Source organism: Rattus norvegicus, chromosome 3 (assembly GCF_036323735.1).
Source record: "Rattus norvegicus strain BN/NHsdMcwi chromosome 3, GRCr8, whole genome shotgun sequence".
In the NCBI taxonomy this organism is placed as follows: Eukaryota; Metazoa; Chordata; class Mammalia; order Rodentia; family Muridae; genus Rattus; species Rattus norvegicus.
The window spans coordinates 172,521,692-172,549,183 of record NC_086021.1 but is presented as its reverse complement, the minus strand read 5'-3'; the positions used below and the strand labels follow the sequence as shown (position 1 = coordinate 172,549,183).

The 27,492-nt window shown below is 50.5% G+C and overlaps 1 protein-coding gene and 1 long non-coding RNA gene across 6 annotated transcripts; one reads left to right on the top strand and one right to left on the bottom strand.

Moving 5' to 3' along the window:
- Nucleotides 1–55: 55 nt before the first annotated feature.
- Gdap1l1 (ganglioside-induced differentiation-associated protein 1-like 1) lies at nucleotides 56–19,661 on the bottom strand. Of its 5 annotated transcripts, none has more exons than XR_010064635.1 (7): nucleotides 19,250–19,661; nucleotides 10,681–10,873; nucleotides 9,040–9,213; nucleotides 4,690–4,784; nucleotides 3,721–3,835; nucleotides 761–1,405; nucleotides 56–664 (listed from the first exon to the last, which is right to left on the bottom strand). XR_010064635.1 is itself a non-coding variant. In XM_063283869.1 (6 exons), exons 1-6 carry the CDS (start codon nucleotides 19,427–19,429, stop codon nucleotides 1,393–1,395), a joined length of 765 nt encoding a protein of 254 aa, XP_063139939.1. In that variant the 5' UTR covers nucleotides 19,430–19,661; the 3' UTR covers nucleotides 56–1,392. The 5 variants fall into 5 exon arrangements, 2 of the variants coding, with proteins under 2 accessions (XP_063139939.1, NP_001101268.1); XR_010064637.1 differs by having other exon boundaries at nucleotides 761–1,400; XR_010064636.1 differs by having other exon boundaries at nucleotides 10,681–10,926; nucleotides 19,250–19,389.
- On the top strand, nucleotides 19,583–23,403 carry LOC120101779 (uncharacterized). The gene is made up of 3 exons (XR_005502701.2): nucleotides 19,583–20,162; nucleotides 21,973–22,118; nucleotides 22,753–23,403. It is a non-coding gene; the product is annotated as an uncharacterized LOC120101779 (long non-coding RNA).
- Nucleotides 23,404–27,492: the final 4,089 nt, after the last annotated feature.

The following is a 27,492-nucleotide window of genomic DNA, read 5'->3' as shown; positions in this document are numbered from 1 at the left end:
TATCTCTAGCCCTCCGTCCTGACTTTAGAAATGAGAGTTGAGTAGAACCACACCGTTTAGAAATGAAAAGCAACTGCTCCTCCCGGATGCTTTATTGGGGACTCTAAGCATGAGCGGCAGTGACACCCAGACCCTTTCCCAACATGCAGAAGGCACAGGAAAGTGAGACCTGGGGGTGGGGGTTGTGTGGAGGAGAGACCCCACTGCATGCAGTATGAGGAGTTCCTGGGGGAAAAGGGAAGGTGGAGGTTGTGAGGGAGGCACCCCTGTTCTTGAGCTGAGAGTGACCTTAGGAGGGAAGGTCAACATGGCTTTTGCTGAAAGACCCACCCTGAAGGGCGGGAACTCAACTCAAGGTAGGAGTGGCTGATGGCTGCCGCCTCAGGGGATTTCTAGGTAAGTGCCAAACCTCACCAGCTGGCCAATGAGGAGGAAAGGGGTGAAGGGTGTGCCCATGGAGTTAGTTGATCCCAGCCATAGATGGGTACTGGGGTGCCACTGCTTGGCTTGAGCCATTGCTGTCTCAGTCCATGTCCAGGAGAAGAATGGGACCCCTTTGGTCTTCAGAGGCTTTCCACAGGGCCTCAGGCTCTCCAGTCCCAGACAGAGGTACTGGTTAGATGAGTTGAGTCTCCGTGTTGGCTTTGTCCTATAGAAGAGGTCCCTGCCAAGAGGGAAGGGGAGGCTGGGGTCAGGCTCTCTGGGTCCCCAGCACCTCCCAGAACCTGGGCCCTGCTGGGTGGAAAGTCCTGGGACTCACCTCAGATCCTAACCAGTCCCCACAGTAACGTCTCGAGTCCTTGAATCAGAAGAAAAGACATTTGGGTTTCCTTTCTCTCGCTTTCTCTCTCTGTCCTCTGGTAGAGCCGTGGCCTCAAATCACGGCGTTGACATTGTCTACTTCTAAACTATGGAATGTTGTCACACTGACAATAGAATTACTAGGAAGAAGGGGCAGGAAGTTCTGTCCAGTGCTCATGGGACAGTGAGTAACTGAGAGGGATTTGGGAAGCACACAGTACAGAGACACCGCCAGTCACACACCAGGCCCCAGCCTGGCTCTAGATGTATTTTTTCTTGAGGTACCAGTAGGCAAAGTAGCCCATCCCACCCAAGGAGCCCATGAGGAAGGACGCCCCAAAGAATGATGGCGGTTTCCGCTTCACCAGTCGGAACGCATTGGGGATAACAGCAGATAGCAGGGTTGTGTGGATGTCGCCCAGGACTTTCCGGAAGGCCAAGCGTCTCTGGACCCTCTCAAAGAAGGACTGCAGGTTGGGCCGGCTGCCGTCTTCCCAGTATTTCTTGGACAGTCCGAGGAACTTGAGGCGATGCAGGGTGGCTCCCAGGAGGACATCCGCCAGGGTGAAGGCACAGCCACACAGCCACAGCTCACACGTCTGCCCTGGACAGGAGAGGACACATGGTGCTCACCTTCTTGGAAGCCCTGGCTCCTCTGGTCTGCCTGCCAGTGTCTCCTGAGGCCATTCCCTCCCGAACCTCTTTAGCAGTTTCTGCCACATCCTCACACCTGCTGCCTTCACTCTTCCTTCAAGTCGACTGACTTGTAAATTGCAAAGATCTGTCTTATATTTTTCCTGGCTTGGGTTTGGTTTGCTTTTTTTTTTTTTTTTTTTTGAGACAAGGTCTCGTGCAGCTCAGGCTGGCCTCCGATACACTATGTAGTTAAGATAATCTTGACTTTCTCATCCTCCTGCCCACACCTGAGTGTTAGGATTGTAGGCCTATACCACCACACTAAGTTTATGCGGTGCTGGGGAGTCAAACCTGGGACTTGGTACAAGATAGGCAACCACTCTACCAACTGAACTATGTTCCCGGGCCTCCTCCCTCCCTTCCTCCCTCCCTCTCTCCCTCCCTTCCTCACTTACTCCCTCCCTCACTTTCTCTTTCTTAATTTGGAAACAGACTCTAAAGCCAAAACTGGCCTCAAACCTGTGATCCTCCTGCCTCAACCTCCAGAGTGCTGGAATTACAGGCTGCATCACCCAAAACTGTAGGCTTACAGACCTAGGCTGTCTGGCTGATAGCTCCACCTAGCGTCACCCTGTACTCCAAATTAAACCTGTCCAACAGAGAGTTCTGGAACGCTGCTCCCGAGCTCACCACACCCGGGTGCAGTAGTGTCTCTCCACCCTTCTTTCTTACTCAATACCAGAGCCCAGGGGCCACCAAGAACAATTTCTTCCATTGCGCACATAGTCAGTCCACCAGTACGTCTGATTAGCTTTCTCTTCAGAGCACACACAGACTCTAGTGTCTCTTCTGGCACCATCCCAGCCTGAACTACCACTCTCTCCTACCCCCGTGATCGCAGTGTTTCGTAAATGGTTCCCTTGCCTCAGCTCCTGCCTCCTTAAGCCTACTCACAGTACGGCACCCACAGAGCACACTCAGCACACAGATTCTGTCATGATCAGCTACAGAACTCATATACATAAAATAAATGAATAAACAAATCTGTATTTTATACGAGTACACTGTTGCTGTTTTCAGACACACCGGAAGAGGACATCGGATCCTATTACAGATGGTTGTGAGCCACCATGTGGTTGCTGGGATTTGAACTCAGGACCTCTGGGAGAGCAGTCAGTGCTCTTAACCACTGAGCCAGCTCTTCATCCCCTTAAATAAGTCTTTAAAAAGGACCTAAGTGGGGCCTGTCAAACTCGCGCCTCACTGTCAGAGCAAAGGCTTAGCTGTATGCTCTGCCCCATTCCCTTCCAGGCCCCAGATTCTGCTTCCCTCTTGAGTCTTTTTTTTGGGGGGGGGGTTCTTTTTTTCGGAGCTGGGGACCGAACCCAGGGCCTTGCGCTTCCTAGGCAAGCGCTCTACCACTGAGCTAAATCCCCAACCCCCCCTCTTGAGTCTTAGCCACCACACTGATCTCCTGCAGATCCTCATGCCAAGCCCGGTCTCACCACAGCTCCCTGCACTGGCCGTCTCCTGCGCCTGCAGCAGTGTTCTCCTACGGCTCTATCTACCTCCACCGTGGGTGTTTGCTGTCTTTTCAAGGGGTGTCATAGACTGTCAATCTAAAGCTGAGGGGACTGAGGCATAGCTCAGTCGGTAGCACGCACCGGGCCCCAGGTTCGAACCCTTGCCCTGAATAAACCGGGCATGGTAGAGCATGCCTTGTAATCCCAACATTTAAGAGACGGGAGTGGGAGGATTAGAAGTTTTCGGTCATTCTGAGCAAAGCAAGCTCAGAACAAACGTGGGTTACCAGCTGATGGGCAGAGTGGCATGGAGGGGACACCAGGCTAGAGTTGCTGCAAAGGTGTGGGGTGGGAGAGAAGCTGGCATGTCAGGATCCCAGACCTGCTCTGCGGCAGTAAGAGCCTAAAGACATCCCCTCAAAGGGTCCTGTGAGACCGTGAGGGCTAACGGTCACCATACTGTCCTCTTCACCCACAGAGGAAACGCATGCCACGTGCTGCCACCCCGGGTACGCCGAGTGTCTTAATGATTCTGTCATTCTCCCCACTGTGTAGATGGGAGACCAAGGTCCCAGCACAGAGTGGGACTTGTCAAGGCCACTGCAGCCCTAGAACCCAGGTCCGCCTTCCTCTCCAGCTCCTGATCCTAACCAGCTGGCGGGGCTCTGGGATCTATGGCTGAGAGAAGGAGGCTGGGGGTTGGCAGAGTGGGTAGGGCAGGCAGGTGGGCTGACCCCTTTATCGATGGCATGGCACCTACCCTCATTCTCCAGTTTCCTCTTCTCCAGCTCTGCTTCGATCTGGTCCAGCACCATAGCCAGCTCCCCGAGGATCTTCTTCAGGTAGCCCACATCGTCGTGCTCTAGGATCTTGGCCTACAGGGCGGGACAGGCAGGAGATGTGCTCCAGTGTGAGCTGGTCTCATGGGAATCATGATATCCAGAGATAAAGGAGTGTGTCTAACATGCACACACACACACACACACACACACACACACACACACACACACCTGCCTTCAAATACCCACCTCCAGTATGTGGCACCACTGACTGTACCCTTATCCAAGACTGAGCTCGGCCATTTTGCCCACATTCCCTGTCATGGGACTGGGGCAAGGGAACCACTGCTGTGTGCTAGGTGCACCGATGTTCTTTGCCCAGAGAAGGGCTCTCTGCCAATGAGGAGCCATCTTGCTCAGAAGCACACGGAAGATGATCCCCACCCCAACAGGCAGTCTATAACCAATGGCTAACTGATACAGGGTACTGAGGCATGGCCAGCCATATGGTGCCTTTTATATTCCAGAGCTTCTGGTGGGGCGAGGGGAGGCTCAGCCACATCCTCTTCCCTACCTCCCCCATATCCTTGGGACAATCTCTCCATACTGTCTGACGCAAGAACCTGCACTCAGGGACAGCATAAGAAACCAGAGGCAGGGGTAGCAGTGGCTATCCATGGCCCAACAGCCAAGATATGATGGCTAGAGGAGACATGATTGGGGAGCCAACCAGTACTTTTTCCAGGTCAAAGCATCTGCTGATCCTCCATTTAGAATCATTTATGCCTATGTCTGTGGGAGGGATGGAGGGAGGAAGGGGATGTGGGCAGGACACTTACTATAGTTGCCCTTGTCTGTGGGAGGGAGGGAGGGAGGGAGGGGATGTGGGCAGGGTACTCAGCATAGTTGTCCCTGTCTGTAGGAGGAGAGGACAGAGGTAGGGCACTCACCATAAGCTTCTTCTGTTTAGAAAGGTAAGGCTCAGAGAGCTGTGGTTCTTCATGGTCCAGTTTCATGAGGTCTGTGGTGGCGTTGGCTAAATGTCCTAGAACAAAGTAGGAAAAGTCCTGTCCCCCTGTTCTCTGGGGCCTCTCCTTTCCCACATGACTACGAGAGAGGCACCTGCCTGGGGCATAAGGGCCAGCAAACCTTGCTGAAGGCAAGACCTTGAAGAGGAGGGAGAGGAAAAGGAAAAGGGAAGAGGAAGAGGAGGAGGGAGAGGGAGAGGAAGGAGAGGAAAAGGAAAAGGGAGGGGGAGGAGGAAGAGAAGGAAGGAGAGGGAGAGGAAGGAGAGGAAAAGGAAAAGGGAGGGGGAGGAGGAAGAGGAGGAGGAAAGGGAGGGGAGAGAGGGAGAGGGGGGAGACGATGCTGGATATGTATAGAACCTGAAACCCAGAGCTCTTCACCTTTCCAGAATCTCTTCCACCAAATGAAACCAGCCCAGCCTGGGGTGTCCTCAGAGCCCCTTACCTTAAACCAGGCCCTTTGGGCTCTTCTTCCAGCACTCCTCACAGGACATTCCCCACAGAGATTGTCATCACTCACTGCCTACCTGTGATCACTTACTTAGATGAGTTTCACAGGGTTTGCTATGTAGTCCTGGCTGGCCTAGAACTCGCTGTATAGACCAGGCTGGCCTCAAACTTGTGATCCTCCTACATCTAAGTGTGGCATCACCCTATTCATATCCACCTCTTCCAAAGAGCTTCTGTGCAGAGCGCTTGGCCTGCCCTCAAGAACCATGGGAGGATTCCCCCTCTCATCTATCTATCTATCTATCTATCTATCTATCTATCTATCTATCTATCTATCTATCTATCTCTATATATATTCTATTGAGCTGCCCCAAACCCTGTCCCCACTGGGTACATCTTAGACATACAAATAAATTCCCATGTCCCAGACCACTCTAAACCCCAAGGACCACATCTCCTTTCTGGAATAACCATGTCCTCTATTCCTTTTTTTTCTTTTTTCTTTTTTTCGGAGCTGGGGACCGAACCCAGGGCCTTGCGGTTGCTAGGCAAGCGCTCTACCACTGAGCTAAATCCCCAACCCCTCCTTTTTTTTCTTATGATTTATTTATTTTTGCAGAGCAGTGGTGGCGCACACCTTTGATCCCAGCACTCGGGGAGCAGAGGCAGGCAGATCTCTGTGAGTTCAAGGCCAGCCTGGTCTACAGAGCAAGTTCCAGGACAGCCAAGGCCACACAGAGAAACCCTGTCTGAAAAAATAAAAACAACACACAAAAAACGATTTATTTATTTTTGATCTTTATACATTTGGGTGTTTTGCCTGCGTGTCTATACACATGTGTAATACTCTAAGAATCCAGAAGAGGGTGTCAGAGCTTCCAGAACTGGTGTTAACAGTTCTAGCTGCCCTGTGGGTGCTAGGAACTGACCCTAGCTCCTTTGCAAAAGCAACAAGTGCTCGTACCCGCTGAGCCACCTGTCCAGCCCCCATGTCCACTATTCTCGAAAGCCTCCTTCCAGATCTAGCTGACCATCTCCCCTTTATGAAGCTCCCCCTATCTTCCAGGCCCCACCTCAGAACCTTTGTTCCCAGTATATGCTCTGCAGACCTCTGCCAGGAGATGCAAAGCCGCCAGCCAGGGTTGCAGCAGCAGCACAGCTCTTCTGTGGCCTCTGGCAAAGGCGTTCCTTGCACAGTGCAGCCTACAGCCTATGCTGTTTGCCAGATGTGATGATCTGAATGTTTGTATACGTATCTCTTCTCACAGCCTCTAAGCTCCTGCTGAGCTGCAGCTGTTTGAGACTCACCTCTGTCCCCTAAAAGCCCAGCACAGGCCTAGGCCAGAGCAGGACTCAGTGATTATTGAGGAAAGGAAGGGGATGGGCAAGAATGTGAGAGGCTTTGGACCTCTGTATCTTTCCTCTGAGGTCTCCTCACCTACCTCCTCCCAGTAAGGCCTGGTGCAGCCACAGTTAACACTGTCCGCTGGCTCCTCCATGCCCAAGCTGTATTAACCCTCACTGAGGTTTTATGAATGTGAAGGTCAAGCCAATCTCTCTCTCCCTCCATGGCTGCTCTTGTGCCTGACTTTAGTCTGTGAGAAAGACCTTGAACCACTTTCATAGTCACTGCAAGCTGGCTTGCTCTTCTGCACCCTGTGAGGTCTCCTGTTCCCCCATTCTTGTGGGATCCTGAAATGATCTCTGCTTCCTCAAAGGGGTGAAAATTGGGCCTGCCCTGAACCCCACTGCCTTCCAGATCCCATGAGATAGCTCAGGTGCCCACAACCCTGCCAGGCCACAGCACCACTCACTTAAATGACAGCCAAGGTGTCACACTTCCTCTCTCAGGGAACTTCTCTTTGAGAAATGTAGAGCTGCCCATGTTTCTCTGTAAAGCTCCCCCTCCTCCAAACCTTCCCTTCAGATCCACGAGAGACGCTGCCACTGCCCCATGTTCCACTCTGCCTCCACTAGACTTTCTTTGGCTCTCTACACCCTGCACCTGCCCTGCACCTGTCCATCTTGCACCTGTCCTACACCTGTCCGCCCTGCACCTGCCCTGCCTGCACCTGTCCTGCCCCACAAGCTGATGTGATCCTCTTCTCCTTTCACAAATGCTCCCATTTGTTCTTGGATGTTGCCATAATCCCAGGTCCTAGGATTTTGAGACCCTGTGTTGTCCTGACCCTGATATTGGAACTATATTTTAAAATGTTTTAACTGATTTTTGTACAGTTATACAGGCATTAAAACTTCATAATTAAAAACACAAGCTAAAGCAAAAGACATGGGATAAAAATAAATCTTTGTGGTTAGGTAGGGTGACAAAGATGTCCCCAGCACTTGGAGGCAAAAGGATCAGAAGGTCATCCTCTGCTATGTAGTGAGTTCAAGACCAGACTGGGCTACATAAACTGTCTCAAAAAAACCCAAACAAAGCCAAACCACAATTACCTCTCTATCTTTAAACTCTCAGCTCTGTTTCTTGTACACCTTTCCAGAAACATCCCTTACACAGACAGCCTGGGCATTCTTCAGGACTTGCTAGAGCACGGCACACTACATGCTGGGTCTCTCCTGTTTTTCCACCCATTAGTGTACCTTCGAGAACATTCCATATGACTATCACTTTTTCAATATCACAGCGCCTTGATAAATTTACTCAGTCTCTATCTCGTAGACACCATAGCGATATTTCTCACCATGTTGGAGTGAATCTCTTCCCCTAACACCCAAGACATGGTTTCTCTGTGTAACAGCCTTGGCTGGCCTGGAACTTGCTTTGTAAACCAGGCTGGCCTGGAACTCACAGATCAGCCTGCGTCTGACACCTGAGTTCTAGGATTAAAGGCGTGCACTACCATGCCTGGGTGATATCTGTGTGTGCACTTATCAAGTGCACAAGTGTGACTCAGGACTAATCTTCAAGGCGTGAACCTTTTTGGCTTTTGGTACGGAGATCTCCACCCCCACTCCTGGCTGTCCAAGTTTCCTTATCTTGCACTGTCATCAGCTGACCTTGACTTTACTCGCAGGAGTGGTGACCCTGGGGTGGAAGAAGCTGTGTTATCTTTGTCTGTTAGCAGCTTCATTCAGGTTGTGGCTGACTGAATGGGAACACCAGCATAGATAGCTCCTGAGTCTTCCTCACAGGACTCTTCGAGTTAGGGCTGAGTCCCACAACTGGACCCCTCCCCACCTTTGTACAACAGTGGGACAGAGGAGGATGGGAAGGAGAGGAGGTGACCACTGACTGAGTATGTAGGACCTCTCAGACATGGTCATGGCTCTTCTACCTATAGGACCACCAAATACCATAACAGAATCTAGACTCAAATCCCCACGAATGAGTAAACTAGTGTTGGGCCATCTGACTGGGTCTAATTTTCATCCACTGACTATAGGCAGACTGGTGAGGAGAATATATGGGTGACTTTAGATCAGAAAACAGAGACCTACTGGGTGCCTTGCCATGGCTGGGCAGCCTTCTATAGAAACCTCAACCCTGCTGTCACTCAGTGTTCTTGGCTACCTATGCAGGGCCCATTCCTAGTCTTTGACCTCAGGTATCTGCAGCTGGGTGTCCCCAGGGGCTCTCACAGACTGGAGAGAAGAGCTACTAGTGAGTAGACCTCTGTGCATATCTGAATAGGGTGGCAGGAGCGGGGGTGGGGGTGGGGTGGGGGTGGGGAGTGCACCGGGAGGAAAGATAAAAGGGAGGGATCAAGGGAGGGAGAGGAGGATGAATAGACTCAGGAGGAAGGACTTTCCACAAGGAAAGAGGTCCCGGGTGGCGGGGGCATCCACGGGGGCAGCACTCACTGCGGATCTCAGCCGTGGCATACTTGGGGATCATGGAATCTGTGGTGAGCTCGGGGTGCAGGATGCAGCCGTGCGTGTAGGCGTCCATGGGCAACGCATCCAGCAGCTCCCGGTACTGCAGCACTCGGGCGTGTTGTGGGCTGCCTGCCTCGGGCATCAAGGCCACCACATGCTCTGTGGATACCAAGCAAGAGCTGGAGCAGCGTCCATGTCTGGTCCCACCTAGATATTCACCCCCTAGAAACCCGGAGCCCCCAAAGTCGTACTCAGAAGTCCCCGAACAATATTTCTAGGATTCAGCCCGCTGGCTATCAGGAATCCTGGTGACCCAGTAGCTGCTCTGGGCTTCACTAAGCTGGACCTCAGGGGGCCAGCACCTCTCAGTACCAGATAGTAGCCAGGTGGAGATATACGCCCAATGTTGCCTGCTTTCCGTGGGCTGCAAACCTGGATGACTTGGCATAGTTATATTATATTTATTCATATTTATGCTTCTTCATTTTGAGATAGGATCTCAGTATGTAGTATAGCTTGTTCTCTTCAAGTCTTTTTTTTTAATTTATTAATTATATTTAAACACAGATCTCATTACAGATGGTTGTGAGCCACCATGTGGTTGCTGGGATTTGAACTCAGGACCTTGGGAAGATCAGTCAGTGCTCTTAACCACTGAGCCATCCCTCCAGCCCCAGCATGGCTTGTTCTCAAATTGGAGATTTTCCTGTCTGGCCTCCAAAGTACTGGAACTATAGGGCATAAGCATGCGCCACCAAGCCCAGAAAATGTATATATATATATAAATTTTAAAAATTTATATATACATTTTACATATATATATGTATATATATGTTAAAAGTTGCTGTTTTGAGGTTTTGAGGTGGCACAAGCCTTTAATCCTAGCACCTGGGAGGCAGAGGCAGGGGGCTCTCTGTGTGTTCCAGGCCAGCCTGGTCTGCATAGTGAGTTCTAGGCCGAATTGTTTTGAGTTGAGATGGGGATCTCATGCATGAAGTCCAGCATAGCTTTGAACTCAGCTGTGTAACTGTCTGGCCTTGAGGTCCTGATCCTCCAGCCTCTCCCTCCTAAGTGCTTAAAGTACTAGCATGTGCTACCACATCCTACTTGCACATTCTTGTTCTTAAAAATAGTACAAGCCCGTGCCCCGGGCCCACTGTCCTGGCTGCCTGAACTTCTGCCACAGGAAGCAAGCACCTGAGCCTGCAGAGGCCAAAGGGTGGGAGGGAGGGAGCAGAGAAGTTCAGGGTTCCACATTGCCCAAGAGGATGCCAGGGGTTCTTGGGAGTCTGGTCCTGACTATTATTAGAGGGTTGTAGGGTTTTGGGCCCTGAGAAAATTTGATCCTACCTATGGGAGCCTAAGGGAAACCTGAGGGCCACAGCTGAACCTGAATGAGGTCCTAGAGAAAGAAGAGAGCTATACCCCAATTGACCTGGGTTACCTGGGCCATGCCTTCCCTGGGGTACCAGGGAGGGGGGTGTGGCTCTCAGGCATTTAAGCCCTGACAGTAGCCTCTTTGGGGGGGGACACTGAATCCTGCTCACGGCTCAGTGACTTGCTTAGGTTCAGAGATGCTGTCTGAGCCCATGGGATCCCCGCCCACCCCATGGGGCCATGACCTACCTCCTGTGAAGGTGCGTTCCACATAGTCAATGATCTGGTCGTAGTCACTGATAATGTTGTCTCTGTGGATAATGACCGGGACCTCCTCACCCAGGTTGAGCCTCATGAACCAGGGTTCCTTATGCTCACTCTGAGGCAAGCTCACGTCTCTCTCTTCACAGGACAGGCCCTTCTCAGCAATCACCAGCCGCACCTGCAGGTGCCAGGGTCAGAGCGGGGGAGAGGCGGGTGGACACAGGGGACACTCTGCCCGGGTGGGGGAGGCATGCAGGAAGGGAGGTCAGAGGTCATACACAAGAGGGGACACTTGCTTGCAGCCCATTCTTGGGCACTTGAGTGGGGGCTAAGGCTCAGGGGCATGTGCTTGTGGATTGGAGAGGAACATAGCCAGAGGCTAGAACACAGGGCAGTGCTAAGGGGCTAACATGTTGGTCTGGGCTTTCATCAATGCAGATGTGGGCAAACTGCCTAAACTTCTAGGGCCAAGTGGAAGTATTAATAGTTCTAAGTCCGTGTCTAGCATACAGATGGGCTCAGTTCATGCTTAGTGTTACCACGATGAAGGCACTCGGCCCGGACTCCAGGGGTGGATCTGGCCAGGGAATTCACAGAAATTCCAAGTAGCATCGTAACCGAGAGCTAAATGCCTCCACTGATTTGGGGGACAAAACGAGGTAGGGGATAATGTACCCATATCCACATTGTCCCAAGTTGTTCCAAACACCTTCCCATCTCGACTGCCTGGATAGATTCCGGCAACAGCAACCAGAGGTAGATGGATGGAGGGGGGAGCGGCTAAAGCTAAGAGAGGGCAGGCATCAATCCCAACATCACACAGCAGCTTAGGAGCCAGCCTATAACGTGGTGGTTCCAGACCAGGGCCCTTTTTCTTTTCTTTTCTTTTCTTTTCTTTTTTTTTTAAGATTTATTTTATGCATGTGAATACGCTGTCACTGTCTTTAGACACACCAGAAGAGGCCATCAGATCTCATTATAGATGGTTGTGAGCCACCATGTGGGTTGCTAGGAATTGAACTCAGGATCCTTAGAAGAGCAGTCAGTGCTCTTAACCGCTGAGCCATCTCTCCAGCCCCAAGGGCCCTTTTTCTTGAGGGTTTCCTCTAGGGAATTCCTGGGGCTAGTCTCTCCTGAGTCTTCCCTTGTCTCCAGGGGCCCAGCGAGGGGGTGCACTCTCCTGACCCAGGCTGTGTTTGGGAGCTGGAAGATGCCCCAGCTGCCCTCACATATGAAGTGAGACTCAGAAGGAGGATGGTCTCGTCCTAGACCCTGGAAACGGGGTCATAGTAATCCACTCCTATACCACCCTCCCCTCTGGTGGCTCCAGTCCAGGGCCACGAGGCCACCCACGAAAGAGGGTAGAGGCCAATTCTTGAGCACTTATGTCCTCCCACTCCATCAAACATGGGCCAAGCATTCTAATCCCCTCCAAGATTCCAGGTTTAGTATCCGAAGGGGGGGGGGGGCTGGTGTCAGAATCACAGGTTTGCTGTGTCTGATCCAACCCAGAAGACTTTAAAAGTCTTATTCTGGGAGCCTCCTGTTGTAGGACATCCTATGTTCCCCTCAGAGGGCTGTGGGAGAAGTAAAAGCTCAATCCTGTATGGAGTTCCAGCACACAGTAGGGTAAATAGGTATTAGCTACTTGGATTAGACCTGGTATTCTGGCTAGCATTTGTCAACGTGACACAAGTTAGAGTCATTTGGGAAGAGGGACGCTCAACTGAGAGCATGAGAAAATGCCTCTATAAGATCCAGAAGACTGGGGTTGGGGATTTAGCTCAGTGGTAGAGCGCTTGCCTAGCAAGCGCAAGGCCCTGGGTTCGGTCCCCAGCTCTGAAAAAAAGAAAAGGGAAAAAAAAAAAGATCCAGAAGACTGTAGGCAAGTCTGTAGCACACTTTCTTGATTAATGTCAATGTGGGAGGGCCCAGATTACTGGGGACAGTGATACCCCTGGGCAGGTGGTCCTGGGTGTGTTAGAAAGCAGATTGAGTGAGCCATGGGGAGCAAGCCAATAAGCTACTCTCCTCCATGGCCTCTGCTTCAGTTCTTGCCTCCAGGTTCCCACCATGCTTTCCTTCCTGTCCTGACTTCCCTCAGTGATAGGCTGTTTATTACCTGAGAGTTGTAAGCTGAAATAAACCCTTTCCTCCCCAAGTTGCTTTTGGTCAGTTTTGTTTTTATCACAGCCATACAAAACCAAGACGCCAGGTTTGATAGAAACACTTAGAATGGAAGTCCGGCTCTACTGGGTGTTTGCCGTGTGATCTGGAAAGCCACTTCATCGCTTTGACCTCTGGAGGGGTCTAGTTTATTTCTATGAGGTTGAGATGGTGTGGGTGAGTTGGAGTAGTGTGGACAGAGTCCCAGCACAGGGAGTTAATCCATGGTCCTAGCGCGGACACACACACACACACACACACACACACACACACACACACACACACAAACACCCCACTGCACCCCACTTAGGTTCTTGGAGCTCTTCGTGGCCCACACTCACAGCTAATGTGAACACCCTTCCTTCTGTTTCGTGGCTGTGCAAAGGGAGAAGAAATTCATCCTCGAACATCCAACACCAACTCACAGCTTTACTTGCTCCATTGACCCACAGCTAGTTCTATAAGGGGTGGCCATGGTATCGACAGAATCCCTAGGGTATACACAGGGACCTAGCTCATCTTTCTGGCCCCACCGTGCAGCTTCAGCTGTCTCTGATCCTTTCTGGGCACACTTTTCCAGTTTTTTTCCTTCCCTCCCTGCATCCCTCCCAGTGGTAGTAGGAGGGGTTTCTGGTTCCACCGGGAGGAACCACTGCAGAGTGAGCAGCCTTGGGGCAGCATCTATTCGATCTAGGTGTGTGAGTGGGCAGGTGTGAGTGGGCAGCTGTGTGCGCATGTGTACAGCGTACTTGTGGGAGGGTAAAGAAAGTGTGTGTACTCGGCTTGGTAGAGTGCGTGTTCGTGGGCAGGGTGTGTGTGGATGTGCATATGTGAACCGATGGCAGTGGCTGTTGGGGGTGTGTATGCCTTGGAGAAGCCCCTAAGCTTTGAGGTGGAGCTAGGCAAGAACACAGCATTCTTCCCTTCGTCCTGTGTATCCTGGTGGTCTTTGGCTCTGCCAAGCAGGGAGAAGGGGCTCCTGGCTCCTTGGCTAGAAAGAAAACTGAACCAGGCCTTTGCCCTTGGCCTTGGCCTTCTACCCTGTCAGGGCACCTTTCCCCAGAAGCCACATGCTGAGCTGTGCCCTGAGGCTCCCTAGAGGGAGTCAGGTATGGGCTTCTGCCTAGGAAGGGACTATCTTTAGAGACACAGTAGCCCTGACGGGAGCTGCCTCAGGTCATCCTGGCAGATGGCCGAGGAGGCTTTCACCTTTAGAGGAGCTGAAGGCCACGGCCATGTGCCATTCTGCAGGGGAGGGAACCCAGAGAGGAAGCCGGGCCCAAGGGAAGGGCACAGCCACCACAGCCATCTGCCACTCAGTCTCCTGGAGACTTGGTTAGTTAGACCCAGGGGGTCACCACAGGCTGTGTCACCATTCCAGGGGAATTTACTTCCTCTGTGGATGCCTGGAGAGTGTTTCTCGATGCTTCGTTCGGACGACACACAGTAGGATGGTTGTGACACACAGAAGGATGGTTGTGATGGCCTGGCTTGGCTTTTCTACCCAGTAATGTAGTTGCTGAGTGACTTTGTAAAAGACACTCAAAACCTCTGAGCCTTACTTATTTTTCCAATGCCCTCTCCCCCGTTTATGACTATGAACAGCTACTGGTTTATTGAAGTGGATATTTTTTTTTTTGAGACAGGCTGACCTCTCCCTCTCTATATAGCCAAGAGTGACCTTGAAATCAGCCTCAACCTCTGTCTCCCTAGTGCTGGGGTGACAGGCATGTGCCACTCCACACCTGGTTTATCAAACACCAACGGCTTATGAACACATCACTTTTTACCACATGTTCATTTTGAACCTACAAGCCAGGGCTTGCTCTAGGTGCTGGAGGCTCTGTGGTGAACATAGCAGACCTCCTTCTGCTATTGCTGATGCTCTCACAGGACGGATGAGGGTAAAATGTTAAGACCATAGGGCCGCCATATCAGGGTGTCACGGAGACAGGGACAGGTTTGAACAGGATGTACATCAGGCAGGCCTGTGAGGAGGAAACATTTCAACACAACTCTAACAAGGGGGTGGAGAGATCTCCATGAGGACCTGGGCAGGGAGTTCAGTGGAAGAGCATCCACTGCAGAGGCACAAGGCAAGGCCATGGGGAGATGTCTGAAGCATCGGGAAGCCAGGATGGGTGGGTGAGGACCAGGAATGGAGTACGGGATTGTGTACTGCAGCTCAATGAAGACTCCCAGACTCAGGTGGGGAGGAGGGTATGCGCAAATAAATACAGGGAGTTCGGGAGTGAGGGCATCGATGACATGATGTCTCTTTAGTGACAGAAGCTACATGACGGTTATCCCTTCTTTAAGGACGTGGGCAAGCAAGTCTGGTGTGGGCGTGGTTTGACAGTTTTGCGGTTACTCAAAGTATGTATATACTCATGGGGACTTGAACAGGACCTGCCTCCAGACTGTGTTAGAGAGTGGGCTGGAGCAGAAAGACTCCATTGCATGGAGTGGTGGTATTAAAAATATTTCCATAGATGACCTTGGGAACAACTGGGTCCTTTTCTGCTCTAATAACCCTATCATGGGACGTTACTCAACTGAAAACGGTGTGCTGAGACGGGTCCATGGCTATCTGTGGCTGCGTCCTGACTCCCAATCGAGTTAGGAGCTCTTGGGCCAGTGTGAGGACTCTGGGTCGCTCCTGGAGGGACCGGGGAGCTACTGTGGATGCCTGAGCAGGAATGTACTGAACACACAGTAGGTCAGGCTGATAGGAAGTGCCTAGGAGTTTGAAAGGCGAGATAGTTACCCTTCCAGCTCTTGCATGGTATCAGGAGGACTGGTTCCCGACAGGACCCAGGCCTAAGGCTTTTAACTCTGGGGGGCTGAAGCCTGGTGTAGGGCCCCTCACAGGCATAGCCAGGACAGTACCAAGGCCCAACCTCAACTCAGGTATGTTGCAGGGGGACAGGTTGATGTACGGACAGCCCCGTGTGAACTAAAGCATATACTCCCTGCAGATATTCAGGGATGTGGTACCAGTACCTAGGAGTACCGGAGCACTGGCCATAGCCAAACCTTACAAGAGGAAACAAGTCCAGAGACTATGAGGTACCTGCAAAGCTACTTAGTAACAAGTAGTTTAGTTCTGTAAACAAACAAACAAACAAACACAACCTAGCAGATATAAGGGAATTGAGGGAGTGGTGTGTGTCTGCGTCCGCGTCCGCGTCCGCGTCCGCTGCCTCTGCCTCTGCCTCTGCCTCTGCCCCTGCCCCTGCCCCTGCCCCTGCCCCTGCCCCTGCCCCTGCCCCTGCCCCTGCCTCTGCCGCCTCTGCCTCTGCCTCTGCCTCTGCCTCTGCCTCTGCCTCTGCCTCTGCCTCTGCCTCTGCCTCTGCCTCTGCCTCTGCCTCTGCCTCTGCCTCTGCCTCTGCCTCTGCCTCTGCCTCTGCCTCTGCCTCTGTGTATATAGAAGGCAGAGGTCACTGGGGTGGGAAAGGCTGTTCTTTCTGTATGGGGAAGAAAGGATCCTGGCAGGTTGTAGCTGATATCTTTACCTATTGAGGAAACTGAAGTCCAGAGGAGACCAGGGACATGTCCAGTTAGTGGAACTGTGCTCCTCTGACTTTTGCCTCTTTCAGCCTCCCTCCTGTCCTGAGAGGCAGAGGAAACTGGAGAAGGAACATCCCTGGGAGCCATGCTTATGTTCCCAGTATGCATCCCAGCCTCCTCCCAACCCCATGGCCTCCGACCATCCAGGATGGTGCCTAAGCACTCGGTCAGCGTGCATGTGTAATCAGGAGCTCCATCCTTGACCCTGCATGACATCCCTCAGTCCTCGAACCCTCAGATAGAGTTACTATTGTTGCCCACCAAAGACCAAACAAAGTAAAACCTGGAGAGGTTATGATATCTGCAGGGCCATGTGGCTGAGAGGGACAGGGATCAAATGTGTCTCAGGTCACAACTGGTGTCTTCATGGCAGCCAGTGATCACAGAGTCCTTGGCACATGCCATGCACTGTCTAGGCGAGGCTCAGAAGTCCACTGGGGGTACTGCCTTTACCCCCCAGATTATCAAATGCATAACTGAGACACAAGAGGCAAAGTAATGTATGCATATTGTCCTGCTAGTCAGGGGCAGCTCAGCTGTCTGGGCCCAGAGTCTAAGCTTTAGGCTTCTATATGGTCCTGCTGCCCTTGGGATCTACTACAGTCCCCAGTGCCCGCAGGGATTGCCATCACTCTCCCAAGTAGGATATTTCTGCGAGTAACAGCTCAGATACAATCGAGGAAGGGCTTCCCAGGGGTGCCTGTGAGGAGAGCCTGCTGCACATATGGTGTAAGGGTCAAAGGGGAAGATGGGACGCACCCGCAGAGTTCCCGCTGTGCATCAGGCCCTTAACGCACACCTGTGTCCTGGAAATGCCCTCAGGCAATCTGCAGGGCCCAGAATAAGGGCCCGTTCTCAGGTGAGGATACTGAGTCACAGCCAGGTGAAGTGACTTGCCCAGAGTCACTCAGACGGTAAAAGCCAAGAGGAGATGAACCCAGCCATAGGATTGCCAAGCCCATCCTCTTCCTGTGTGCTGCTTTCAGGCTGCTGTGTCTGTACCCAGGTGGAGGAGGCAGGGGGATGCCTAACTGGCTTGAGAGACACTTAGCCTAAAGGAGTGCTGCTGTGAGGAGGCCGTTCCCTAACTCCAGCCTACCTATGCTCTGTGCACAGGCTGAATAGCGGGTCTTCCCTGGGGAAAGAGCCAGAGAGTCTCTTGAGGGACAGCAGGGGGATGTCTCCCACTACCCTACATTGTGTCCCAGTCACTGAGGCCTGCTTTCTGAAGGTTTGGACTGGGAAGGTTCTAGGATCTGGAGGTCAGTCTGACCCATCTCCAAATCCCCAGTGCCCTATACAACCCAGGACACACTCAGCAAGCAAGCAGGTGCTTGGTAAGCACATGCAAATGGCATGGGCAGGTCTCAGAGTGACCTTGGCTAACTTCGACTCTTCCGTGTCTAGCAGTTTTTCCTTTGATGCTGAGACTAGGCCAGGACCTCATTCATGTGAAGCACAGTCTCTGTTACTGAGCTGATCCCTGTTCCAGCACCTAACCCTTTAACAAATCCTCACATCCTTATCAGCAAACCCTCCATCCCTTACCAGACATCAATGGCAACACTCTCTGTACACAACAATTTCACTTCATCCTCACCTTAGCTCCCTGCAGAAGTGACACAGTTTATTCCGTTTTTACAGATCAGATCACTTAGCCTTTGGAGAAGCAAATAGGGCCACCCAAAGCTTCATGGTGGGCACGTGAAGAAGATGGTTCCCCTACTGGGCCTTGCCTGGCCTCAGACTCAAGGACTCTAAGAGTGACCAAAGAGTGATAGGTAGTCCAACTTTCTCAGTATCACCTAGGTGGGCCTCTAGATTAACAGCCATCTGGGGCAGAATCTGGCAGGCTGTGTCTTAACCGAGGATCATGAAGTGGTTTTAAGGAGCAGTGGGGGTGTGAGTAGAGCCAGCCTAGAGTACTGTTGTGTCACCCCTTAAACAGCCCCTCCAATAACTTTACTGAGGGGCTAAACTTCCTGGTGGCTATTATTACCTCTAACACTAGCCCATTTTCCAGGTTATAAAACTTAGTCTGGACCAAAACACAAATCCAAGACTTTGGCTTCCAAAGCATTTATCTTCAGCAACACTCACCCTCCCTTAGGTGCACAATGAAGGCATGGGACAAGGAGATGAAGCGCTAGGGTAGTCAGCTAGCAAACAAACCTTAGAACGAGTTCTGGGCTCTGGCCATGGTGCTGAACCCACAGGCTACAGACAGGGCCGCTACCCAGAGTGGGTAAGTCCCTTAGAGGCACTAGGTATTGGGGCGCAGTGTCTGATCTCATCCCCACAAAGAGGGGATTCATAGAAAGTAGGGGAGTATTCTAAGTGGTCTAAGGAGCCAAAGCCGGTCTGTGCCTTTAAGAGCAAAACAGATCTGACGGGCAAGCCAGCTGCTCCGAGGGGATGGGTTAACTCCTTCCTTCTCAGCTCTAGAGAAAAGGTGACGGATGGAGACAGACTTTCCAAGCCCCTGACTGAAGAAGACCCCAGCCAGAATGAGGGCCTGGGAGCTGTGCCCGAAGAGCTCAGGGTGTCTGGAACAGTGGATGGGGTGAAAGTTGACTTAAAGTGAGGCTTCCTCTGCTCAGCCCCATCAGGCCGCTTGCAGGCAGGGCCGGTCTGTCCCCGGCCTTTGTCTCTCTGTTCAGGTGTACCCAAGAAGGAGCAAGGCCTAAGGAGATACTCCTGGCTTTGGGGCTGGGTTCGGCGGCCGGTCCGGACAGTTCCCTCCGGGAAATCCCGGTGCTCCCTCCCCCTTTCTCCGTTCCCCTTCCAGCCTCCTGTCCGCACCCCGCGCCCGCTCTACCTTCTGCGAGCTGAAGGATTGGGTCCAGTGGTACAGAACCAGGCTCTCCTTGGGCCAATGGGCGGGGCTGGCTGCCTCGGGCGCGTCGGGGGCTTCCACCGGCTTGGCTGCATCGCTCTCCAGCGCCGAGATGGGCCACCAGCTGCAGTTGGTGGGGGTCAGGTTGTTGGGGGTCGCCATGACAGCCCGCGATCCGAGGAGGAAGGAGGCGGCTCGGCGGCGGCTCGCTGGCGCCCAGCATCACATGGCCTCGCGGAGCCTGCCCCTCTTCCTCCTCCCCCTCCCCGCGATGTCATTACTCACTGGGTGTAGGGGGAGGGGCAAGGGGATCCCGGGGCTCTTTCCTCCTCCTCCCAGCTGTGGGTCCTTCCTGAGGGCCCTAGGGAGGGAAGGATGCAGAAACCGGGGCCGCGCCCCCGCCAGAGCGCTCACAGCTGGCCAGTCACCTGCCAAAGACTTCATCATTACGCATTTGTGCCTCTCAATCTTGAGAAACACCTCTTAGTTTAGACAAACGGCAGTATAAAGATCTATTTAATCCTTTTCACAAGTCATGTCTGGAGATAGCTTTATTTGGAACCTCATTTTCTGACGTTCCCCTTCCTAAAAGGCTTCTTCCAACCGCAGAAGGGAATGAAGGGCAATTTGTTAGCTGCATCGCCACTTACTCTCTGCGGGGCATGGTACTAAGGGCTTTACCCCATTGGCCTGTTTACGGAGGAAAAAAGGGAAGCTCAGAGGAGAAGTGACTTCCCTCAAGGTCATCGAGCTGCCAACTGGTAGTGCGGAGATTCAAACTCAAGGCTGGCTTCATGCGGGACAGGACCAGCTGGTGATTCAGCAGTCCTGCTACAGCAAATCAAGCCCTTTAAAGGAATCATGTGTCTTAGCTATGTAGACAAGACTTTCCCAGGTGAGGAGGGGTGCCATTGGTGGGATCCTAGGTCATACCATTACCCCAGAATATGTAGCCAGGTAGGAGTCTGGAGATAGCCCTTATGCCTCGACTGTAGGGGATCTTAAATGCTCTTTGGAACTTACATAAAGTTACTTAGCGTACCCATGCTTCCCTTGGAAAGTATTTTACTTGAGATTTATTTATTTTTATGTGTATGGGTGGTTTTGTCTGCCTGTATGTCTGCACTAGATGCATGCCTGGTGCCCTCAGAGGCCTCTGGAATTGGAGTTATCGGTGTTAGCCGCCATGAAGATTCGAACCCCAGGCCTCTGGAAGAGCAGCCAGTGCTCTTAACAGCTGAACCACCTCTTCAGTCCCAGAATATAAATGTTATTAACGCTTAATTTATCTTTGAGAAGTAGACCCTGAGGTAGTGGTTGAAAATACAGTTGCTGGCTCCATGAGCAATATATCCTTGGGTAATGTCTGCAAATGTCACAGAATGAACTTACGTAAACCAGTTTTTACTGAGAACCCCTGTCTCATGAGCTTGTTTGTCGAACCCTGCTCTTGTGAGTTAATGTACCTGGGAGAGCAGGCCTCAGAGTTTGCTGTTTGGGACTCCTGGACACATCTCCTCACAGACTGTGCTGAAGAAATGGGTGTCTGGTTTTTGTTTTGTTTTGTTTTGTTTTTTGTTGTTGTTGTTGTTTTTTGATTTTTGGGGTTTTGTTGTTGTTGTTGTTGTTGTTGTTGTTTGTCTGTTTCCTTCTACTAAGTGAGCAAACTTCTGTGGAACCCATTCTTTCCTTTCTGGCATGGCTGCCAGGGACTTGGAGCTGCATTTTCTAAGTCTCATCGTTACATTAGCCTTCTGTACAGGAAATCGTGTCATGCCTTATGATTTTTTTTCCCCACTTCTTTCTCCTTGGAGTGTCTGGTTCACAGTTCAGTTTTGCAAAGAGAGATGTACTAGTCAGGGTTCCCTAGAGGAACAGTCCTTGCATAGTGAATGTATGCCACAAAGGGTTTTGCTTTGTTTTATTAGATTGCTTTCCTTTGCACAGGCTGAGTACTGGACTCAGTAGCAGCTATCTGCATGCTGAAGAGTCGGGGAGCCCAGAAGCTGTTTAGTCTGTGGGGGTGATGTTTCATTTCGGCAGTTCTAACTTGGCCCCACAGGCCTAGAGAGCCGCTGATCTTTGTGTTGGAAGGTCAAAGAAGCCGGGTTCTGTACCAGGGAAGGATGATGGCGGCAGAAGCAGCTGCAAAGGAGATGCGCTCTCTAGTAGGGCACGAAAGCAGGCAGGCAAAAGGCAGCCCTTCTTTTCCTTTAGATCTTTTTATACTGGGCCACCAATAGAAGATGCCCGTGGTAGGGGAGAGAGTAGTCTCTCTCCTTCAGTTAATCATTCTAGAAAATCACCACCGCTAGATTTGGTAAGGGTTACTATTGCTATGAACGCCAAGACTAAAAGTAACTTGGAGGAGAAAAGGTTTATTAAGGTTATATATCCTGGCCAGAAAGTAATGGTGCACACCTTTAATCTCAGCACTTGGGAGGCAGAGGCAGTCAGATCTCTGAGTTTGAGGCCAGCCAGCATGGTCTACAGAATGAGTCCCAGGACAGTCAGGGCTGCACAGAGAAAGCTTGTCTTAAAAAAAAAAAAAAAAAGACAAAAATGATTACATATCATGAATTGTAGTTCACTGAGGGCAGTTGAGGCAGAACTTCAAACCAGGCAGGAATAGGGAGGCAGGAGCTGACACAAACAGTGGCGATGGAAGGGTAATGCTTAATGGCTTTCTCCCCACGGCTTCTCAGCCTAATTTCTTATAGAACACAGGAAGGACAGTCCATGGGTGCCCCTCCCCCCCACACACACACACTGGGCTGGGCCCTCCCCCATCAATCACGGATTAAGAAGATGCTCGACAGCCTGATCTCACGGAGGTGTTTTCTCAAGCGAGGTAAAAGATGCAACTTAATTCTAGCATTTTCCTTTGCCTGTTTGGTTTCAGTTTTCAAGCACTTAAAAAAAAAAAAAAAAAAAAAAGGAAAGGGAGAAAGGAAGGAAGGAAGAGAGAGGGGAAGAAAGGAAGAAAGTTCAGTGGAATTTATATATCCATCACTAGAGTAGACACAACTGTCATAAAAACGTTGTCCCCCTTCCATTCTTGTTTAACTGAAGGCTGGATAACTTGGAGTAAATTATAGGTATCATATTTTGTAACCGAAATACTTCAGAGAGAGACACTTATTTTTTTCTTTGCTATTGTTTAACTGATTTTAATGTGTCTAATGGCCAGAAGAGGGTGTCAGACCCCGTAGGAACTAGAGTTACAGATGATTGTGAACTGGGAATTCACTGCCATGCTGGGAGTTAAACCCAGGTCCTTGCAAGAGCAGCAAATGTTCTTAACCACTGAGGTATCTCAGTGAGCCACCGCCATCTCAGATACTTTATAAGGTAACAGGCACCTCATATCTAACATGGCTGTTGTATGTGTACTCATGTTTGTATGTGCATTCACATGTGAATCCATGATGGCAGGAGGTCGATGACGGGCGTCTCATTCACTTTTTCTTCACTTTATTTTTTAGACGAGGTCTCTCACTGGACCTGGAACTTCTGATTCACTGAGACTGGCTGACCATTGAGCTGCAAGGATCCTGTGATCTGTGTCTCCCAGCTCCAGCTCTGGGCTTTAACATGGCATTGGAGTTCCAAACTCAAGCCAGAAGGCAATTTATCCTGAGCCATTGTCTCAGGCTCCTTCTCCTTCTCTTCTTCTCATTCTCCAGCTTCTTTTCCTTCCTTCCTTCCTTCCTTCCTTTTCTCCTTCCTTCCTTCCTTTTCTCCTTCCTTCCTCCCTTCCTTTTTTTCTGTGAGATAGTGTTATCTAGCTTCAATCACTCTAGTGCTGGGGTTATAGGGTAAAATACTGTGGCCAGCTTTAACATAAATTATTTTCTTGGGCTGGAGAGATGGCCAGTAGTTTAGAGAACTGACTGCTCTTCCAGAGGTCCTGAGTTCAAATCCCAGCAACCACATGGTGGCTCACAACCATCTGTAATGGGATCTGATGTCCTCTTCTGCTGTGTCTGAAGACAGCTGCAGTGTACTAACATAAATAAAATAAATAAATAAAATTTTTTTTTCCGGAGCTGGGGACCGAACCCAGGGCCTACCACTGAGCTAAATCCCCAACCCCTTCAAATAAATAAATCTTAAAAAAAAAAAAAAAAAAAAAACACTCTGGTGTTTGTCAGACTGATAAACAGTGGTGCCGTTTGGCTTCTTGGAGAGTCTCTCTCTCTCTCTCTCTCTCTCTCTCTCTCTCTCTCTCTCTCTCACACACACACACACACACACACACACACACACACACACCTTTTATCCTTTCCTTGAAGTGCTAGGGACGGAAGAACCTGGGAGTCTCATGTATCCAGGCAAATGTTCCAGGCCAGCCCCTGTGTTTCTTTTTTTCTTTTTCATTTTTCATTTTTTTTTCAGGTGGGATCTCACTATTTAGCGCTGACTGGCCTGGAACTCACTACATAAACAAGCTAACCTCAAACTCACAGTTATCTGCCTGCTTTTGCCTCCTAGGTGCTGGGATTAAATACACGGACCATCATGCCTTGCTAGCTTCTGTATTTTAATAACTAGTTAGGCTAGACAACTAGAATTTAATCTGTATTCCTGGGTGGGGCTATGTGTTAGGGGTTGGTCTGGTGTTGCTCTCTGCATTCAGAAGCTAAATACCAGCCCCCAAGATCTGGTTGTCCCCATGAGCAGATCCTCACATAGACCAAGTGATGCTATGTAAACCTTGCTCCCCAGTTTAAAACTATTGATTAAATAAAGGTGGCTACAGCCAATCACTGGGGAGAATAGAAGAGGTGGAGTTTCAGTTACAGGCTGGGGATTACAGGTTAGACCAAGCAGAAAGAGAAAGAAAAACCAAGGAGGAGGAAGATGGACAGATGGACCAGGAGCATGTGCCCCAGTGAAATGCCCCACCCCCACCCCAGGGCAGACAGCAGTCGAGGTTCAAACAGCAAGCATTTGGGGAGCACAGCTGGGAATGAACATCCTAGCAAATAGATGTATAGATTAGGGGTGACCCCCCAGTAACTGTACGAGAGCTGATTAAATCATCCAGAGGACTCTGCCTCTGTTAGTGGGAGGCTGACTGGGTAATAATAATAATTAATAGTTTATTAAAAGTCCATTTACAGGGGCTGGGGATTTAGCTCAGTGGTAGAGCACTTGCCTAGCAACCGCAAGGCCCTGGGTTCGGTCCCCAGCTCCGAAAAAAAGAAAAAAGGAAAAAAAAAAAGTCCATTTACAGCGACAGGTCCCCCTTTCTCCCTCATTACAGTCACAGTGTCTTACTGTCCCACTATTAACCAGGCCACCAGGGTTGGTCGTGTAGGGTAAGTCCATCGTGCCCTCTCCAGCACTTTCCTACCTTCCGATGTCTAAGAGCTCTTCAGTTTCTTTCTCAGTGAACTGTTTCTGTGGGAGCCTTGGCCATCATAGCACACTGTGGCAAGTGCTGTTACAAGGACACATGAGGGGTTGAGGGACACCAGGGAAGAGCAAACAGAGGGAGACCCCAGGCTTGTCTGGGGGAGACACATAAATGGCATTTATCTTCACCTTAAATCTTGTTTGTTTTGGGGAAAGGGTCTCACCAGGTGTCCCTAATTGTCCTGGAATTCACTACGTTGACCAAGCTGGCCTTGAACTTGAAGTGATCCCTCATGGCATGCTGGGAGGCAAGCCTCCTACGTGACTCCTGTCAGCCTGACAGTATTAGCAAACCCAGCCTTTGTTTACTCCACTCTCCATGGAGACTGCTGTCTGGTTGGGAGGTGCTGTCCTGGCCTGCCTAGAAATGGCACGGCATACGCGGGACAATCCTGTGTTCCCTTCCTACAATCCTATGAAATCTGAATCCCAAACTTGCCCTGGATAAGACACTGTGAATAAACTGAGCCTTCTAGGAAACACATTTGGCAGGACCTAGCACACGTCTTTTGAAGGTGTCTGCATCTGGACTCACTTTTGAAATCATTGGTCAGTTCCAGACTCAGGCTTATCAGAACCAGCTGGATCCAAACCAGAGGTCAGCCACACGTAGGAGAGAGAGGTTCTGCTCTAAGACACAGACAAACGAGCTCTTACTGGAGGGACAGTATTAGGTCTCACAACTAGAGCTGTCTCCCCCTCCCCCAACACCTGTGGAAGCAGCAGAGCCTTTCCCAGCGTCACCAGCACAATCTGTCCTCAAAGGTCTGGGCCGTGTTGCCCCCATGCTGTGAACCATCTGTTCTCTGGTAGAAAGTCTGAGCGTGCGCTGGGCTTGGTGAATCAACAGGGAGCCTGCAGGCTATTCTGTCAGGGAAGGACTTCACGATCATAAGACAGGCTGCTTTGCCCGAAGGTGTAAAGGCCGGAAGAAAATGACAGACTTGCTCTGTAAGGCTCTCAGCCAGTCATAAAAACAAAACAAAACAAAAACAAGCAGACAAACAGACAAACACAAAACCCCCCTCCAAGATTGAAGTTGCAGCTGAATCAGGAAGAATTTCAAAGTAGCAGGAAAGGGTGGAGCCAGGGGGCGGTGAGCTCCCTGGATGATCTGCATCGTGAGGTGTTTCCACTTGAAGGAGGCTTCCACTATGCCTGACACATGCAGCCATCTCCCAAGCAGTGTGGCTGGGTCACAGGGTAAGGAGAAAGTCATGTGGTGCTTCCTCCTGTGGCTGTCTACACAAAGCCTTTATGAACTGAACAGGGTCTGGGTTGCTCCCTCCTTATTCCTAAGTCCCAGGTCAGAGGCTGCTGTTGAGTCCCCAAGCATCTGTCACAAACATCTGACATAAAACAGTAGCTGCCCAAGAGATAACTGTTGACTTAGATATAACTGGTCGAGAATGAGTGTTAATGCCGTAAGGGTTCCTGACTGGTTATTCTTGTTCAGTGTTTGTTTTTCAGTGGTTTTCTTCTTGTGTGCTCATTTTCTTCATCTGGCTTCTAAAAAGCAACTAAAATATTCTAAGAGGCCACAGAAGGGGGGTTGTTAAGTTAGGCACAGACTAGTAATGATTGAATTAAGTGTCTACGAAACGTGTCAGTTAACTGTGTGCGAGCAATTGCAGTTAACAGAGCACCTTCCCAGCACTCGTGCAACCCTGGGTTCTGCCCTCGAGCACCATACGCTAAGTGTGACAGCAAAGGCTTGTTTCTCCAGTGTCGTGAAAGGGGAGGTGGGAGATCAGAAGTTCAACATTAGCCTCAGCTCTGAGGTGAATTTGAGGCCAGCTTCAGAGACAGAGACAATATTAAAGAAACGATTTTTTCATACTGTGCAGGTGGTCAATTTGAACAAAATTCCTGGGAGGGGGGAAATCTCGAAGGGGGATTTACCTCTGCTCACAGTTCCAGATGTCTCCGCCTACCCAGAGTCTGGTCCATGGTGAGGCAGACGCCATGGCAGGAGGAGGAGCCCAGCAGTGCTGCTCACTGGGTGGCAGTGGAGAAGCAGAGAGACCCGAAGGGGCTGGAGGCAAGACGTGAATTTCAAGGGTAAGCACCTAGTGGTTTCTGCATAATATAACCATATTGTGGATCCATCATGGGATTAACCCACTGATTAGCTCAGAGTCTTTAGAATCCAGTCACCTCCCCTGAGCCTATACTGGTGCTAAATCTTCATTGCAAGAGCCTTTCAGAGGCCAAGCCTAAGACTGAATGAAACAGCAGGTTACTAAGCAGCTTTAAAGACTTTCGCATTTTGTCTTTTTAGTTTTTTTTTTAAATTAAAAAAAAAACACATTTAGTTACTTATGACTTATAAGTACACTGTTGCTGTCTTCAGACACACCAGAAGAGGGCATCAGATCCCATTACAGATGAGCTACCATGTGGTTGCTGGGATGTGAACTCAGGACCTCTAGAAGAGCAGTCAGTGCTCTAAACCACTGGTCATCTCCCCAGCTTGTCTTTTTGGTTTTTTCTTGAGACAGTATTTTTTTGTAGACCAGGCCATCCTGGAACTCAGAGATCTACAAAACCTGGGATTAAAGACACGGTGGCCTGTCTCATAAAATATGTTTTTAAAATGTGCCAAGAACATAGCTAAGACAACAGGTTTTGTTTAGAGGAGAACTTGAAAGTTCTGGAAACTGAGTGGAAAGGAAGAAACCCCAAGCCCACAATTTTGGTGGGATCAGGGGCTCCCTAAATCTGTCCTACAATCTAGGTTAAGAACCAGCTATCAAATCACCTGTCTAGAAGGACCCACTAAGTTCTTAAGAACTTGTTAGTGG

What these genes read in the sequence shown, in the direction of transcription:
- Gdap1l1 (NM_001107798.2), bottom strand. Translation starts at nt 19,429, where the DNA reads ATGGCGACCCCCAACAACCTGACCCCCACCAACTGCAGCTGGTGGCCC. An exon ending in GGAACGCACCTTCACAGGAG is followed by an intron (nt 9,214 to 10,680) that starts GTAGGTCATGGC and finishes TGGTATCCACAG; the next exon opens with AGCATGTGGTGGCCTTGATG. An exon ending in CTAAACAGAAGAAGCTTATG is followed by an intron (nt 3,836 to 4,689) that starts GTGAGTGCCCTA and finishes CCCGCCCTGTAG; the next exon opens with GCCAAGATCCTAGAGCACGA.